The 17,318-nt window shown below is 32.5% G+C and overlaps 1 protein-coding gene and 1 long non-coding RNA gene across 3 annotated transcripts; both read left to right on the top strand.

Moving 5' to 3' along the window:
- Positions 1 to 64: 64 nt before the first annotated feature.
- Positions 65 to 7,833, top strand: LOC135848314 (uncharacterized). The gene is made up of 2 exons (XR_010559345.1): positions 65 to 464; positions 783 to 7,833. It is a non-coding gene; the product is annotated as an uncharacterized LOC135848314 (long non-coding RNA).
- A 1,155-nt stretch (positions 7,834 to 8,988) lies between these two features.
- Positions 8,989 to 17,318, top strand: LOC135846892 (protein fuzzy homolog). 2 transcript variants are annotated; one of them, XM_065366241.1, is made up of 10 exons: positions 9,000 to 9,071; positions 11,848 to 11,979; positions 12,057 to 12,178; positions 12,251 to 12,398; positions 14,088 to 14,210; positions 14,293 to 14,490; positions 14,576 to 14,775; positions 14,854 to 14,981; positions 15,082 to 15,208; positions 16,634 to 17,318. In XM_065366241.1, exons 2-10 carry the CDS (start codon positions 11,905 to 11,907, stop codon positions 16,689 to 16,691), a joined length of 1,179 nt encoding a protein of 392 aa, XP_065222313.1. In that variant the 5' UTR covers positions 9,000 to 9,071; positions 11,848 to 11,904; the 3' UTR covers positions 16,692 to 17,318. The 2 variants fall into 2 exon arrangements, with proteins under 2 accessions (XP_065222312.1, XP_065222313.1); XM_065366240.1 differs by lacking the exons at positions 12,057 to 12,178; positions 12,251 to 12,398; positions 14,088 to 14,210; ... (3 more) ...; positions 15,082 to 15,208; positions 16,634 to 17,318 and having other exon boundaries at positions 8,989 to 9,071; positions 9,136 to 11,859.

The following is a 17,318-nucleotide window of genomic DNA, read 5'->3' as shown; positions in this document are numbered from 1 at the left end:
AAAGACAAAGTAAAGAGAATAAAATGCAGAATATTTTAATGCTTTAGTTTAGTTTTAGTAGAATAGCACGCAAATTGTAACGATAGAAAAATTAAAAATTTTATCCCTTTTAATTTTGATGCTGGCAAATTTTCATGTAGGTAGTAGGCACCTAGTAGATTGCAGATGAATGGTTGATGTTTGATCATTGATGAATTTTGCGAGAAAAAAATTCGTCATTCGTGATGTACCTAGTGAACGGCACGAACGAAAAGAACGACTGTTCCGCATCTCACGTTCAAATACAAAAATCGCGTCCTGCGCCTGCCAACCTCACACTTCGATACCCGTTGGTCAAATCGCCAACCACAAAATCCACAATCATTCATTATTTTAATGATGGTAGGATGGATTGGAAGTTTGTGAAGTGTATTCAATAAAACATCCACATCTGCTCGGGCAATCTGCACTTAAAATCCGGCGAGGTATCGTATCTCTTTAATATTCTATTTTAGAATATTCTTATTTTTTTATAGGCTAGTCTCATTTGAAAATGATAAACTTCATTCATGGTAGGTTAGGTACCTATAACATAGTCTAAATCTAAGAATCGAACTATTCGCAATTTTTGCATTTTTTGTTTTGAAAAAGTTGTAAAATTGCCGGAAATTCGGCGAGAGAACAGAATTTTTGTGGTTCTCCCAAATTTTTAGGAATAAAAACTATCTTAGTTAGAAACTGTGATGCTAACTGTTAGTACACATCGCAATATCCATCTATACCTACCCATTTTTTTTTTCTAGAAAGTGGAAATCATGTGAGGGTGAGCGGGATGATTTTGTACGATGACAAGAAACATTGTTTTGGGGTTACAAATCCGAAAATAACAAATCAATGCTTTTGATGAAGAATTTTGGGGAATTTTCAAGCACTAGATTAATTGTTGACACTAGATTTTAACTTAACTTATCGTACTGTATCTATTTCTTACGTGTGATGTAAAGTAAACTAGTAGAAAATAAGAAACAGAGACGAATATAATGTGGAGAGCTGCTACCCGTGATAAATGAAAGAAAAAATTAAAGTAGATCTAACCAGGTTCCTTAACTTTTGAGCGGAACAGTGATAAAAAAAATTTACAAAAAAGAAAAATTAGCTTACTATAGGTGGGTATACCTGGAAACGGCTGGTACAATTCATCCAAATCTAAACACTGAATTTTTTCCCATGAAAAAAATTGGATACCAACCATAATATTTAGTTTTCATAATAATGTACTTTAGGTACTAATTTAAATAAATAAATTTTGAAAAAAAAGATAATATGATGAAACAAATGCGAGAATGCATAAAGCTAGTGAAGGGTCCGCGGCAAAAAGAGTTCAACCGTTCAACCTACATTTTAAATATTTTCCACAGTCCTCAGTCAATAATGTTCGACTGGACTTGGAAAATAAAATAAACGGGGTTGTTATTTCAACTTCTTGCTACGTAGGTAGAGATACTTAACAAAATAGAAATTCGATGTCATAATTCAACCAAAAAGAAGAAATGGAACTAATAATTGACCGCAATTATTCTAATAATTAATAAAGAAAATAGCTGTAATCGAAAGTTATTTATTATCACACGGAATTTGACCAATCGACCATACTCGTATAGTCATTTTCAAATCGATAATAGGCTTAAATTAGTAAATTAATAATCATTTGTCCTAGTTAAATTAAAAAATAAGGCTACAACTAAACTAAAAGTTTTTATATGTAGGTACTACTAACTTATGCCATTTCTTCCAAAAATACACAGGTAGGTAGTTTAATTTTTTCAAAAAAACAATTGAAAAAAATTACTCTTTGAAAGAATTTAATTTAATAAACAAAATTGAAAATAATTCGTACATTAGGTTGGTGGTACCTAAACCTATATTTAGTATGTAAGTGCTTTAAAAAAATGAAATTTTTGATTTTTCAAATTCATTTTTTCAATTTTTATGGAAAAATGTTTAAACAAATGCAGGTACCTAATTAATAATTATAAGTATCATTGATTTTGCAGAAATTTTATAATCTAATTTCGTAACATTGATTTTCAATGCATGAATATTAGCCAGATCGTGCCCATAAGATTTCTACACAATGACGCCACCTTGAGGTGAATGTTATTTCCGAATCGGAATACCTACTGACATATGCCCATCCGTGTATAACAGAAGAATTATTGTTGGTTTGGGGTAAATGTACGTTTTTGAGGAGAGTGCCGATTTCGATTCATCAAGTAATTTTGCACCAAAATCGACTCCCAAGAGTGTTGGGTACAGCCCCCCCCCCCTCCATCTACAATTTTGGTCTGAAATTTCCAAACGCGAATGAGGAGTTTTTTTTGTGTGTAATGTATAAAATGGAATGTTTACAGAAAGGTGACCACGAATATGGTCATTGGTCATACTTTTTTGATTGAACCCATTTGAAGCCCCCCAGCGCACCCCCTCTCCATAATGGGGCTAAAATTCAAACGAATAGTCTCAGTACCGCGACCATAACACGTCGAATACCATGTTTTCGGAGTTGCTGAACACGAAAATGGCCACCGTTTTTCTATAAAAATACAAATTACTTACTGAATACTCGTACCTTGGTGAACCAATGAATGAATCCAAGTGAATATAAAACGAGCTTTTGCTCATCTATATGCTTAGTTTAATAAAGTACCTAATAAGATTTTGAATATTTATGAACAGTTTACTAGACAATGACACAATTATGATAATATACACAATAAAGATGATTATAATTACGCGCAATAAATAGGTACTAACTGAAACTTGATGTGACACATAAGAATAAAATTTGAATAACTATAGGTACATGTAAAATGAGGCAACTCGGTATATTTTTTTTTACGTAAGTGAATAATAATAATTAATCACACTTTTTACTGAACAAAGACTTAATTAAATGAAAAATACATATTAAAAAAAATAAAAATTAAAACATATTGTGAGGCACGTTTCAGTCTACTTGGCAACCATAATCAATCACAATTCATGAATGAAAAACTAATTAAAATTAAATGCAACAGGAATGGGTGGAGGACATGCATAAAGATGTACCTGAACTAAAAATTGAACAGAAGAAAACTATGTGAAGGGTAAAAAAATGTGCAAAAAAGGAAAGCAGCACTTACCTACTTGAAGTGGCTGTATGTCCTTACAAAATCATTCATGCTGACTTGATAGGACCAATTAAGAAAATGAATCATATTCTTGGAGAGACAGGCATGACATTAAATTTGGCTAGTGAATTTTTTTTAGCAATGTTTAAAAACCAAGAGTTAGATACCTTTGGTAAACAAGAAAAAATTGGAAAATATCTGAAAAATAAACAATATTAAAAAATATGAGGGATGTTGAACACGACATTCTTGAAAATGAACATTTTCTACGTTTAAAAATGACGCGTTTTGTGAAAATAACCCAAAAACAACAAAAAAATATCAAAAAGCAACGTGCAACATCGAGTAAAATATCCTTAAAAATTAACATGCTTAGGTGAAACACAATTTAAAAATTCCTCAAAATTTAACAAAATTTACCTTGGTACTTAAGAAACATGATTTTCGGTTCACATAAGGGGAAAAAATGAAGAAGATCATTACCTCATTGTCTAGGTATATGCAAAAAAAATTACTATTTTCGTGAATTTTTTTATTTTCTAAATGTGTTTTCTGTGATTTTTCTACACAACTACCAATTTACCAAAAAGTGATTTTTTCACTTTTCATAAGAGATGTTAATTAGATTACAGCCAATTTTTTATAGGTGAGTTAGACACTTGAGAATAAGTAGGTAATGGTATTTTATCCTACTAGTAAAATAAAGTGATTTTTGACGATTTTTGAGGTTTATTTCCCGAGCAGAGCGAGGGAAGTAATTAAAAATCGTCGAAAATCACTTTATTTCACTAGTTGAATAACATATTTTATCCAAACGTGGGAAGAAAACGCGCATTTGATCACTCGAGCGACTAGCGAGAGTGAATAAAGTAGTGTTTTATTCTACTAGTAGGATAAAGTAGTTTTTGTTGTTTTGGCTGAGTGTCCCACTGTCCCTTTATAAATAGAAAAAGGGGTAGTTTCACTGATTCTTTGCCAATCTCAATGGTGATAAGAAGTTCAGGTTTGTTTTTATGTTCAAATTCGAGAAATTTGAACTCAGCAACTTGAAAGAGGTGACAATCCCTTTTTACTTAAGTGAATAATAATAATTAATCACGCCTTTTAGTGAACAAAGACTTAATTAAATGAAAAAACATTATAAAAATTAACGCACTAGAAAAATAGAACAAGTCGAACGAAGTATTTCCGACTGTCCCCGAAGACTTCCGAGTTTTTGCACCAGAAAAAAAAATAGTGCACTTTAACGTCTAGTCTTTCAAGTAGATTTATCAAAACGAAAAATTCTATAGGGAAGTTTTCATCCCAGAAATTGTTTTTTTTTTCTAATTGTAATTATCTTAGCCATCGGGTGTGATTTTCAAATTTTCAATAAGCGAAGTTGTAATGTTTCGTAGCCCCAAGAATCGTCCATATTTACAGCTTCTACTTTTTTGGAATATAATTATTAATTTCCCGAGCCTTTTCGAGTGCTATTTCCAGTACACACATTCAAAATGACGATTCTTGCCATGGCCATCTTAACTGGCCCAAAATTTTTGAGCGAGACAAGTCCATATCGAAAGAGTATGCAAAGAATTACGGAAATTGATTTCAAAATTGCAAAAAAAAAATACATTATGACTACAAAAATAAAGATCTTCAAAGGGAACAAATTCGAATAAAATTTTTCAGTTACTTATTTTTGAATAACTCTCGTAAAAATGTTAATTAATTGACCGTTGAAATAACAGAGAATGACAGAAATGTGACTATTCTGGAGAAAATGTCGAAAATACATTGGTCAATTTTTCTGTTTTCACGGTTTTGAAAATTATCATTTTTCAATTTTAACGCCAAAAAATGCAAGATTATGATGAAATTTACGCCAAATACCCTATAAAAACATGATCGATCGATTAATCGGGGAAAAAAAATTACTTACTGATTAACCACCAATGTTGTATGTTGTAAACACGGGAACACTACACACGAATGTAGGTACAGATTTAATGTTCAAAAAAAACGCGGTACCATACGCGTGAGAATAAAAATTCATTTTAATTTAGGTACATAAAATAGAAGAAAAAGTCAACAAACCAACGAAGTAATAATTATGTACATCATATGGTAATGTAAAATTTCAAGTGCCCAGTATATACATGTAAAATGAGGCAACTCGCCATATTTTTTTACGTAAGTGAATAATAATAATTAATCACGCCTTTTAGTGAACAAAGACTTAATTAAATGAAAAAACATTATAAAAAATTAAAATTAAAACATTGTGAGACACTTTTCACATTTCAGTCTACTTGGACACCATTATCATTTTATCAATCACAATTTATGAATGTAAAACTAATTAAAATTGAATGAAACAGTACTGCGTTGAGGACATGTACCTACCTATAAGGAAATGTGATGTTAATTAAAAATCAAATGAACGAGTCAAAAAGTCGAGTCTAAAATTATAAAGGGTAAAAAAATGTGCAAAAAAGGAAAGCAACACTTACATTGGAAGTGGCTGTATGTCTTTGCAAAATCATTCATGCTGACTCAATAGGACCAATTGTGAAAATGAAACTTACAATTAGAGAGACAGGCATGACATTAAATTTGGTTAAATAAATCGAAAAGGTGTCAAATTGAGCCAATTGAGGTGAAATATGTGGGTTTTATTTTGCATAGTGGAGGGTCTAGAATTGATGAAAGTAAAATTTAGACCATTCTTGACTTTGAGCCTCCAAGCAACATTGAGGAATGTCAACGTTATTAATTTTAGGATTCTTTCAATATTACCAAGAATATCTCCCAAATATTGCCAAATTAGCTTATGTCAACCTCTTATTAAAAATGCCACATCAACAAATATTATTTATTAGGTACTTAAAAAGGTTGAAGAATAGAAAAGGAATTTGGCAAACCAGAAGCTTTGTTATTGGACAATGATCCTCAGTTAAAATCCACTCAGGAGTGGAAGTCAGACAGACGTCATTTTTCGCTCCTACCAGTAATTCTGTTGAAAGGGTCATGGCGACTCTAGGTACCGTAGTTTTTGTAAATACATGGGCTGATGAACATACAAAGTGGCCTCAGTTGTTGAAAGAACAGCAAGTGCAAGCTGAATTACACACCAAAAGTGCAACACCTGAGAGTACCTATTCAATATGAGTTGGTCACTAAACAAGTAGATAGTGCCTGACCAATTTGGTTGATATTTTGATTAAAAATTGGTTAACTATAGTTTACCCTAATTTGGGAACAAAAGCAAGGGAAAATATCCGTTCTGCAATACACAAAAATAACTTTACTTTTCAGTAAAACTCATTAAATTATTCGTTCATCCCATGGTGAAACAGTTTTGATTCGCAATAGACAATTACGTGGTACCTAATACCTATCAAATAAATTAAGACAAATTTAATTTAACGCAATTGAGAATCTAAACCTAATATTTATCAAAATGTTGAAGATAGGTTATAATTGTAATTCTATAAGAACTTTATTATGTAAATATTTGTAATCTTTGCATGATGTCCGTGAGTTATTCAAGACAAGTCAAAGTTCTATGGAAAAGCCTAGATACGAGTACCAAGTCAATGGAGGGAGATGTCAATTGATACTGAGCCAAATCCAAAAGTATCCTTTTTCACACAGCTCAGCATGTTACTTGATTGTAGTTGTATTTTATTTTTTTCCTTGACGTTTTTCTGTTGAATTTTCTCCAGTGTATTGTTGTTGATTTTTTTTTATCAATTGTGTACCTATTTGTGGTAATAATTTTCCTATAAGTTCTTCTTTTTCTGCTGCTATTAATTCACCAACTAGTTTAAACTCTATGGTTGTTGAGAAGACCATCATGATTGCTAATGCGTTGCTTAAAGTTCTAATGAACTTACGCCAATTTATTTTCATATTTTTTTAATGGTTGTTGTCGATTGTTCATCAAATTATTTGTCAGGTCTTTGACCTAAATTATTGTCAACTTGGGTATCCATTTTCAAAGACTTGTCAGTATTGCCTATTCTTGTAGGTTGAAGTTTTTAAAAGGCACACAGTGAGATTAATGTTTTATCCTCGATTACATTTAACTGATGTTCAATGTTTATCAAATGAGTGAGCAGATTTTGGTGAGGGCATTTGCCTAAAATACAGCAGTTTTCCTGATTACCTACTGTTCAGTCTATTTCCTATGTAAAAGCAAATGGTAAAAGTGGTTAGGTCCTATTTCAATAATATGTAATGTAGATATTGTTTTCAAATAATTCATTGACACTTGTATAATGTATTCCTATTAGATTACTTCATGTTGAATTTTATGTCTCTTTTCAACTTATAAGATAAGTAATTTTTTTAGTGATAATTATGGCAGAACGGATCTCAAGATTTATTCTTTTAATTTAATTTTATTTTTTCCTCTTTTTTAACATTTTTTAATTTTCACTTTTTGATGCTTATAAGTTATAATTAGAAGAATTTAGCGTTGGTTTGAGTTAGACATTTTGTTGCTTTGTTTTTCGTTCAGTTTTATTTTAATTTGAGTATCTATAGGTATCATCTGTTGATCCGTTTTTGGATTTCGGTGTGTACTGGTTATGTATTTTTCTCAACTTGTATGTGTTGTTTTTTTTACCTTTTTTTAATGTAAATTTTCGCAATGTATTTACTATTTAGTTTGAATTAAACAGTGTTTGAATATTGATTTGGTCCAAGTTTTATTCAAGAAATAAAGGTATATTAGGTACTGACCACTGGGTTGATTTAAAATAAGTATGCGCATTCAAAAAGGGTGTTTTTTTGGGGGATTTTTGCAATATGTAAAAGACGGCAAATTGTAGCTTGAATTATGATGGACATGTGTGAAGTAATTTGATGCCGACAATTTATGATGTTATTTTGAATACTTACTTACCTAATCAATATAAATAAATGGGTATCATTGGCCATATGAAAACGATGAAGGTACGTATGGTTATTTTCAAGTGATATACTTATTTAAAACAATATTGGTTTTTGGTCACAAAGTCACACTCAAATTCTAACGAAATTGGGATTGGTTTATGTTTTTTATGCTGGGTACAAATTGAATTCATTTTGGGAGGGTTTGGGCTAAATTTTTCTCTGATTGACTTTACTGGTAATATTTTCAATGCGTGTTCGAATAAACTGGTATTTTTAATCATGAAAAATGAAAATTGACACCTTTGATGTTTTACGAGAAATAATATGGTGTAAGTAATATAATTTGAATAAGTGGGTTCGATCCTATTTACTTTTTATAGGTAGGTATTTCAAGACTAACTGACTACAAATTACAATGTACATACATGTACATTTATGCACAGTTGTAGGAACGTATCGTAGTAAGTAAGTGGTAAGTGTTTTTGAATGTATTATTTTATTTCAGGGCATTTTTTTTTTGAAGCTTGTATGGTGCAAACACGTTGCATTATTCTTTCTATGAACGACCTGTGATTTCATGTCATTTTGGCAGCTGCTGCTGCTGAACCATAAAGAATAAACATAAAGAGCAAAGCAAAGCATGCAAAGGCAAACTTTTGAATTGATTGCTAATTGCTATATGTAACTTCAATATTCAATCATTCATTTTTTTTTCTTCTACTGTGAAAACTGAAAAGAGATATTTAGGAACAAAGATCTAAATAAGACGAACGAAATTAAATGAAAGATCACTTTTTATTCAAAATGAAACAAAAAACTAAAAAGTAAATTAAAAATATATTTTTTTTTTTAAATGAAAAAATATTTTTTTTTAGATAGGTAGGTTATGCTTACCTACATTTGCTTCATTCTTTCTGCCATGACGTCATTCATCTGCCATGATTTTTCGGCGGTGTTTTTTTTTTTTTTTTTGGAAAAATAACACAAAATTTGGACCGAAAATTGCCGCGGATTTTACAGTATTTTGGGACTTTACAGGTAGTTTTCTTTGAATTATTGTATTATTAGTGCATTAATTATAGTTCGGCAATTACTTTTTCAGTTTATTTGTTAATACGGCTACGAATCGGTCAAGTTATTCGGTGTTAGCGTTCAAGCGTTATTTTGATCTCATCGTATGTATCCCAGTTCCTCGCTATGATGGAGTCTTTTCTACCTTCTGAGGTCGGTCGTCTGATCTACGGGTATTTGGCCGAAAACAATCAAGAATTGGCAGATTCATTTCTCAACAGTAGCAACGTTATGGAGGAATGTCGTCTGTCGAAGAGAAAGTCACGTAAATTTAGCGCCAAAGTGCAAGACTTATCGTTGGTTGACATATTAGATCGCTATTCTGTATTATGTTCGTTGATTTTTAAACAAGGACCAAGTTCTCAATGCGTTCATCAGAATATTATGAAGTTATTTAAGAACATTGTGTATACCCAAGTACGAGAACATAACGAGCAATTAGCCAATGAGATACTAGCGCAGGATTTCACTTTCAATGATTCCCGTCGCAGTGATACTACATATCGAAAACGAAACGAAAATGATGACTTGGCGAACGAAAGTATTTTGCGTAATTCATCGACGAGTGTAACTCAAACTATGAGTGAAATCACCCCTCATTTGCCTGATAATTCAGTTCCTGCTGGTCAAGATGTCGAAAGTATGGATGTATCGAGTAGTTCGACTGTAAACGAATCTCACAACTCAACTAAGACTTTGGAGAAAACTGTACAAACCGAACCGATTTCCGTAAATAGTGTGATAGAAAACGAAATCAGCTCATTAGATAACAATGACACTGGCAAAGCAGCAGACAATTTCAAAGAAAGCAATAAAACTAATACGCCTGATAAACCGAAACACGACTCGACGATTAATTTAACGCTACATAATTCGCAACATGTTGTTCCTCAAGCATCAAAAGAAAATAAAAAGACCGCTGCTTGTAAGCGTAAAGATGCCGATAAACCCAGGAAGTCTAGTCAACATGTTATTTGCAAAATAAAGCAAAACATGATGCAGAGTAAAAATCCAGTCTTTAAATCTAAAATGAAAGCTGGTCTTCGTCAGCCAACAATGTCACCGAAAGTAAAAGCTCAAAAAACCAAACCACCCGATGATCTGCTTACACCACCAGAAGCTGAAAAAGGTAGTCTTCTTCCTGCGACTGTACTCGCCAACTTATCACTTAATCCGAACTTTAGAAAGGAACATTACGTTACACCGTACAAACGATTCCGCGAATCTAGTCCACCGATAGATGATTCCGAACCGAATCTTAGTGAAGTTACCTCTGACACGACTCAATCTGTACAGCATGCTCTTAATAATGCTGTCTTAGAAGTTGATAATCGTATAAATCAAGCTTCAAAATCGGCGACGGATGAATCTGATCCTTTGAAAACCAAACCAGTACAAACTGTACAGCCAGATCAAGATGAGCCTTCGCTAATTAGTAAGAAAAAATCGAACACGAATGAATCGCCACTCGCTAAATTCAATTTTATTTCACCAGTAAACGAATCCGAATCAAATTCCAGCAAAGACACATCCGATACGACTCAACATTCGCACGCTCTCGTTGATGATATTCCTGCCGAAATTGAAATAGAATCAAATCCTAGCAAAGTTACGACTGACATCACTCAACCTGTAGAACCTGCCGTTGGTAATGCTTTCCACGAAATTTTCAATTCTAAAAATCACACGTTTAAATCGATTCCGAATATTCTGAAGAAAACGAGTAAACCAGATCCTCTAAAAATTAATACAGCTCGAAATGTGCAGTCAAATCAAGTCAAACCACCACCGACTCCTAAACCGAATTCAGATTCAAGCGAACCTGCGTCGAAACCTACGTCAAAATCTACAGAAAACCCATCTCTACAGGCGAATGCTGATTCGTTGAAACATTCCCAATCAATATTACCTAGAACACCTATCGGACCACTGGAAAGGCGATTTTCTGGGGAAAATCCGCGTATTCAAAGACCTCCGCCAATAATTGACGCTATGGCGATGTCGTGGGACTCCAAGTTGAGAAATTTTGTCGGCGATTTGCCAGAAGGCCCTAAAGTTAAAAACACTCGAAAAACACCGCGTAAAACTCCTCACAAAACGCCTAGAAAACTGAAACGCGAATCAACCAATGACCTCGACGAGCAACCTAAGAAACGAAGCAAGAAAAACTCCACGACACCGGCATCGAAAAAGCAATCGAAAAAAACCAAACGTGAATCAATGAACACATCCAGTGATCTCGACAAATCAGCCGAAGACATTCATAAAGCGAATCAAAGTCGAAATGTTGATATTTTCGAACCACAACCGAATCAGCCATCTAGTACCCAGCCTCAGACAGAAATTCGACCATCTTCGAAACGTGAATCGCTCAAAGCACGAGCAACTCCGGAGCCTGAATCCACAGATTATATTAACGATTCCGCCGAATCGAGTGATAAAGAAGCTGCCAGTCTCATATTACGAACTGCGGTCGAAAACATGACCAGATCTCAGACCGCTGAAATCGATTCGCAAAACGTAGCCAAATCTCAGACTACTGAAGTCGACTCGCAGCTCGATGAAATTGACGATATGAGCGATTATGGCATGAATCTTACCTTAGAAGAAGAAGTGCTTTTGTACGAAGCTAATCTAACACCTCTCTAAATCCTGACCGTTATTTTTATACCTCGAAAAGTCTTTCTTTTATTTTGTATTTTAATTCCTTATTTATTTTGTTGTTTCTTTGTCAATATCGCAGGCTGAGCGATAAACCAGCATAAAATTAATCAACGTTTGAAAAATATTATTTATAAAAATGGTACTTCATGTGTACTGCATGGTATCCGGAGGTATACCAATATTCAGCCGATCATCTGGTACTGATACTAAAGTGAGTAGATCTTTTGTTAAATCCAAGGCTCAGTTTATTAATTACAGCATTATTTATATTATTTATTCATTTTCCAGCCTACGTTTTCCGAAGTAGCTCCATTAAATGGAATTCAAGTCTTCGGTAAAGTTCACGCTGTCACTTTTAAATCAACTCAAGGAAAAGATTTTTTTGTTCATTGGAAAAATGTCACGGAAAAGTAAGCTGTTATATTCCACAATGTTTTTGACGAAATATATTTTGAATTTTAATGTGCGTGTGTTTTTCGCAGATTATCATTAATTTTGATCAGTAAACAGTCCGTATTGAACGACGGAGAGATGATTTTAAGTTCCATTTTCGATGCTATGGTATTGACTGTTGGAATAGATGAATTGACTAACGTTAAACGTGTCGATCGTTTGAAGAAAGAGATCAGGGTGAGCAAATTTGAACAAATAATAGTGCTTGTCATGTTGGTGATGGAAATTGTTGTATTTGTGTGCTTATTTTTACAAAAATTGTTTGAATTCATTTTGAAATAATTTTTATTCACGAGATATAGAAACTTTGAAGTTTCATTTCGTTATCTTTACAAATGGGTCATTCCACGTCAATCGGACCAAGAAGTGGTAGGTGGGTTCACCGATTTTCTTGAAATTTTTCCTGTGGAAAGACCTTCCAAAGGGATGACCAATGGCGCAAATCGCAGCTCTCTAGCCCATTTTTAACGGCAGCCAGGAGGTGTCAAAGTTTTCAGTGAACCTAAAATACCATCCATTTCATCAGCGGATTACTTGATAACCGCGATACCTATCAAAATGGAACTTTTTCCGATAGTTAGGGGTTTTGAAAGGCTTTTTGGTGATATCATAAAAATCAGTGTTGCCACTTTTTTTCGTACAAAAAATTAGCTGAAAAAGTTTCAAAACGTAGTTTTTATATCGTTCCGACTCTCAAAAATTCTGAAAAAAATATATTATGGACAACTTCTCATGCTGAACAACATATTAAAAAATTGGGATGGTAACTTGGCACAAAGTCGATTTAATAAAATTTAAAGTTTGCGAAAAAATGCGATTTTTTAATTTAAAACATGAAAACAAGTTTTGATAGGTAAAGTTGACCCATTTGACCCCTATTTTTACGTATCTGTTGAAAAAGTTGAAAAAACCCTTTCACTCGATGAAATGAACTCCTCACAAAAAAATCAAAATTCGAAAAAATTCAATTTTCAATTTCAAACATCAAAAAAAGTTTAAATTTATTCAGTTGTCTTATTTTGACCGCTTTCTGACGTATTTCATGAAAAAGTTGATAAAAATTACACTCACAACAAAAAAATAAAAATTCGTTCATTTTTTGAATCTTTTCGAATTTTGATTTTTTTGTGAGGAGTTCATTTCATCGAGTGAAAGGGTTTTATCAACTTTTTCAACAGATACGTAAAAATAGGGGTCAAATGGGTCAAATTTACCTATCAAAACTTGTTTTCATGTTTTAAATAAAAAAATCGCATTTTTTCGCAACCTTTAAATTTTATTAAATCGATTTTGTGCCAAGTTACCGTCCCAATTTTTTAATATGTTGTTCAGCATGAAAAGTTGTCCATAATATATTTTTTTCAGAATTTTTGAGAGTCGGAACGATATAAAAACTACGTTTTGAAACTATTTTAGCTAATTTTTTGTACGAAAAAAAGTGGCAACACTGATTTTTATGATATCACCAAAAAGCCTTTCAAAACCCCTAACTATCGGAAAAAGTTCCATTTTGATAGGTATCGCGGTTATCGAGTAATCCACTGCTGAAATGGATGGTATTTTAGGATCACTGAAAACTTTGATACCCCCTGGCTGCCGTTAAAAATGAGCTAGAGAGCTGAGATTTGCGCCATTGGTCATCCCTTTGGAAGGTCTTTCCACAGGAAAAATTTCAAAAAAATCGGCGAACCCACCTACCACTTCTTGGTCCGATTGACGTGGAATGACCCAAATGAGTCTTTTGCGTTCATCTCATTCCTTCTCACCTTCCTCTCGCCACAACACATGATTTAATTTCAATGCTTATGCATCCGTAATAATTCGTGAAGTATAATTTTTTTCTTTTTTTTTCCTTTTGGGGAACAGCCATGCTACCCAATTGTGGACGAGATTCTAAAAAATGCTGACGAATATTACGACAATGACGACACGATTAATTTATTACCCATGGTCGAAGTAATGCCATGTTCACATTTCAATTTACTACAAGTAAGATAATAATGATCGTATATCGTAAAGAAGGGCTATCGATTTCCAAACTAGCCAATCTACAATATTCTTATTCTCAAAGGAAAAACTGGACGAATGGTCGGAAAGCATATCATCGCTATTTTGCTGCCTAACAGTTCGTGGTAAAATTGTCGTAGCAACTCCAGCCTGGTGGGATTTATCCGGTATCGAGAAAAAACTCCTATCGATTGTGACATCCATCAATAGCAACACGACAACCAACGATATTCCTGTATTTCTTCCCATAAAAAGTCCCAAGGTTGGTTAATTAAATGTTTCGATTTTATAGATCAATATTTATTGTATATTGAATTGAGCTCTAAATATCGTGAATTGTGGTTTAGATTGCATTTCGATTGGTGTCTTGCTGTTTAATTAATGATATCTGGATCAGCGCCCTGTGTGGTCCTGCCCCTTCTTTAATGGATTTCGAGCAAAGTGTAGCTGTATGTTGGAGTCCTGTCGTGGATCAGTTGAATGAGGTGAAAACCACCGTACCGAAAGTGCTTCCGGATTGTTTCAGTTTGCAAAATGGCATCATAGGGTTGGTTTTTCTCCCAATAATTTCGTTCATTATTTACGAGAATGATTTTCTGATTCTTACGTTGGGTGTTTTCTTTAGAGTGATGCTGGTTAACCCGATGGTTGGAAAATATCTTCTGTTAGGTTCGATTTCAGAGAATAAAATTCATTTGGATATTTTGAGGATATTTTACTACCAAAATGTGCAGGAGCTATTGAAAGATAATGGTAATTTTCTCATTTCTCGTTTGTTGTGAATCTTTTGAAACACTGTTCTTTTCAATTCACTTTTTTTCATTTTTTTTATTAAATTTTTTTTTGTTGATAGAGAAATCATCTCACATAGCTCGTGAAACTTATTGGTATTCGGAAAATTACAAGTTATACGCAGTTTTAAACGAAAACGATGTTTTATGCCTTCTTACGTCGTCAGTGGTACCAACTCCTACCGTTAGGTAATTGTGCAGTATTTTTTTCCGTTGTATGAATCATTCCACGTCAATTCGATCCAAAAAATTAATTTTTAATTTCTATTTGTGAGATGTATTGTTGCATAATATATTATTTCGAAACATTTTCATAATGGAAATTCATGAAGGGAGGGGATATTTTTTTTGATTTTTGAACGACATCCCTTTTTTACTTTTTTTTCTATTAGATCAAAATCTAAGAAATTCAAAAGAAGCAAATCGGAAATTATTTTTATAATTTCTTAAATTGAAGCAAATAAAAAAGGGCATGTAAAACTTTTTTTTTTTTGATTAGAAGAATCCTAGCTACAAATACCGATTACAGAATTTACTTATCAAAAAGTATTGAAAATTTACGATTTTTCGGTCAAGATCTCCCTTCTCTCCAGTTTAGTAGTTTGGATGAATCTTGAAAAAAAAAAATTAAAAATTAAAAATAATGAAAACTGATGAATTTTTAATTGTTTAAATCTGTTTAAAAACGTAGGTAACTAGGTATATTATTTTGCTGACTTTTTTTTTTTCAATTTTTAAAGAATTTTATACGTCCATCTGTTGACTTTTTTTTTAAATTCTTGAAATGGTATAGAGAATATTTTTTTGAAAAAAATTGAACAGATATGATCGCACAAGGTGTTTATAAAGTCAAGCGAGCACTATGAGTCGTATTTCGGCTCAAAACGCTTGCAATTTTAAATTTTCGTTGAGAATTCTGTTTTTCTGATTTATTGTTTCTAATGAAAAAAATTAATAAATTTCATCCCAAGAAAGCAAAAAAAAACAAATTTTGAGTGTTATTTTTGATTCAAGTAATTATTTCAAAAATTTAAAGAATGAATAGAGGGGGAATCTGGAATTTTTCGAGAGAAGTCAAAATTCTGAGAATCACTGCTTTCGAAGAAGTTCCTGTGAGACTGAAACGTTTTCAAAGGTGTTGATTTAAGATAAGGAGATGTTTTTACTTTCTTGGATGATCCTGTTGTGTTTTCCCATAGCTTAAAAAAATCGATGTTTCGAAAATCTGAGCTTTTTTAAAAGAGAAGGGCAGGGAGAGGTGGAAGAGAATGTGCAATATCCATTCAAAAATTTCAAAGTTTGTTAGAAGCTATTTCGAAAATTTCAAATTTTTTTGTCGTCTGTTTGAAGCTATTTCATCGTCATTTTTCAGCAGGTTTCGCCAAATTTGGAAAAAAATATGACGAAAACGGACCCAATGACTCATCCTATAAATGAAAATTTTCAAAATAAATTATGTATTCTGCAAAGTGCATATTATTGCAAATTCATCTCTCCAAGTTTGAAGTTTGAACCTTCTGAGAAAGCGAAGCTTGGTCGAAATGAAGTGGAATGACTCTGTAGTATAATTTTTTTCAAGTGTTTGAAATGTTTTTCCATTTCAAAATTTAACAGGTTATTAGCGAAAGACATCTTGAACGACGTTATCAATGATAAAATATTTCTGTGGTAATTCCATGACAAAGCGATGTGCTGTGAAGAAATTTGCTTTTCCTTTTTATTTTTTTTTTAAGAAGGAGTAAAAAATGTTTTCATAAGACTGATTTGATTTACTTGTTATACTTACATGTTATAGTTGAATAATTTTATATAGGTACTAGTTTTAATTTTCATAATTAAATTTTTTTTAATTTTTTAATTTTTAAAATTTTTTTATTATAGAAGGGCTGAAGGACATGTTACAGAAGATGTCGTTTTGACTTGACGTAGTGAGACTAACTTCTCATTTTTGAACTTTAAAATCTCCGAATAAAATAATATTGAAAGACGAGAAAAAAATTCAATAATTTTTAATTTCAATGAAAATATTTTTATTGATTGGTTTGCTAAATTTATACTCATCAGTTTAAAAAAACATAATTTAAAAATTATTATTCTTTTGAAAAATTCTACTTAATCGAAGTAATCTCGTAGCCTTTTCTTTTTATAGTAGGTACTTTTTCACCGCCTTTTTCTATTTATTTATTTTTTCTAATACCACATGTTTCAAGTTCTTTTTACCTACGTGAAATTTGAACGCCACCACCATCCTATTTAACCAGTTCAATTTGCCCTGTTCGAAAATAAATACTCGAGTAGA

Source organism: Planococcus citri, chromosome 5 (genome assembly GCF_950023065.1).
Source record: "Planococcus citri chromosome 5, ihPlaCitr1.1, whole genome shotgun sequence".
NCBI classification, from domain to species: domain Eukaryota; kingdom Metazoa; phylum Arthropoda; class Insecta; order Hemiptera; family Pseudococcidae; genus Planococcus; species Planococcus citri.
The sequence above is the reverse complement of the archived record's forward strand: the minus strand, read 5'-3'. Positions and strand labels throughout refer to the sequence as shown.

Bases quoted from the DNA above. Each gene is read 5' to 3' on its own strand.
- LOC135846892 (XM_065366240.1), top strand. From the start codon at position 9,231: ATGATGGAGTCTTTTCTACCTTCTGAGGTCGGTCGTCTGATCTACGGG.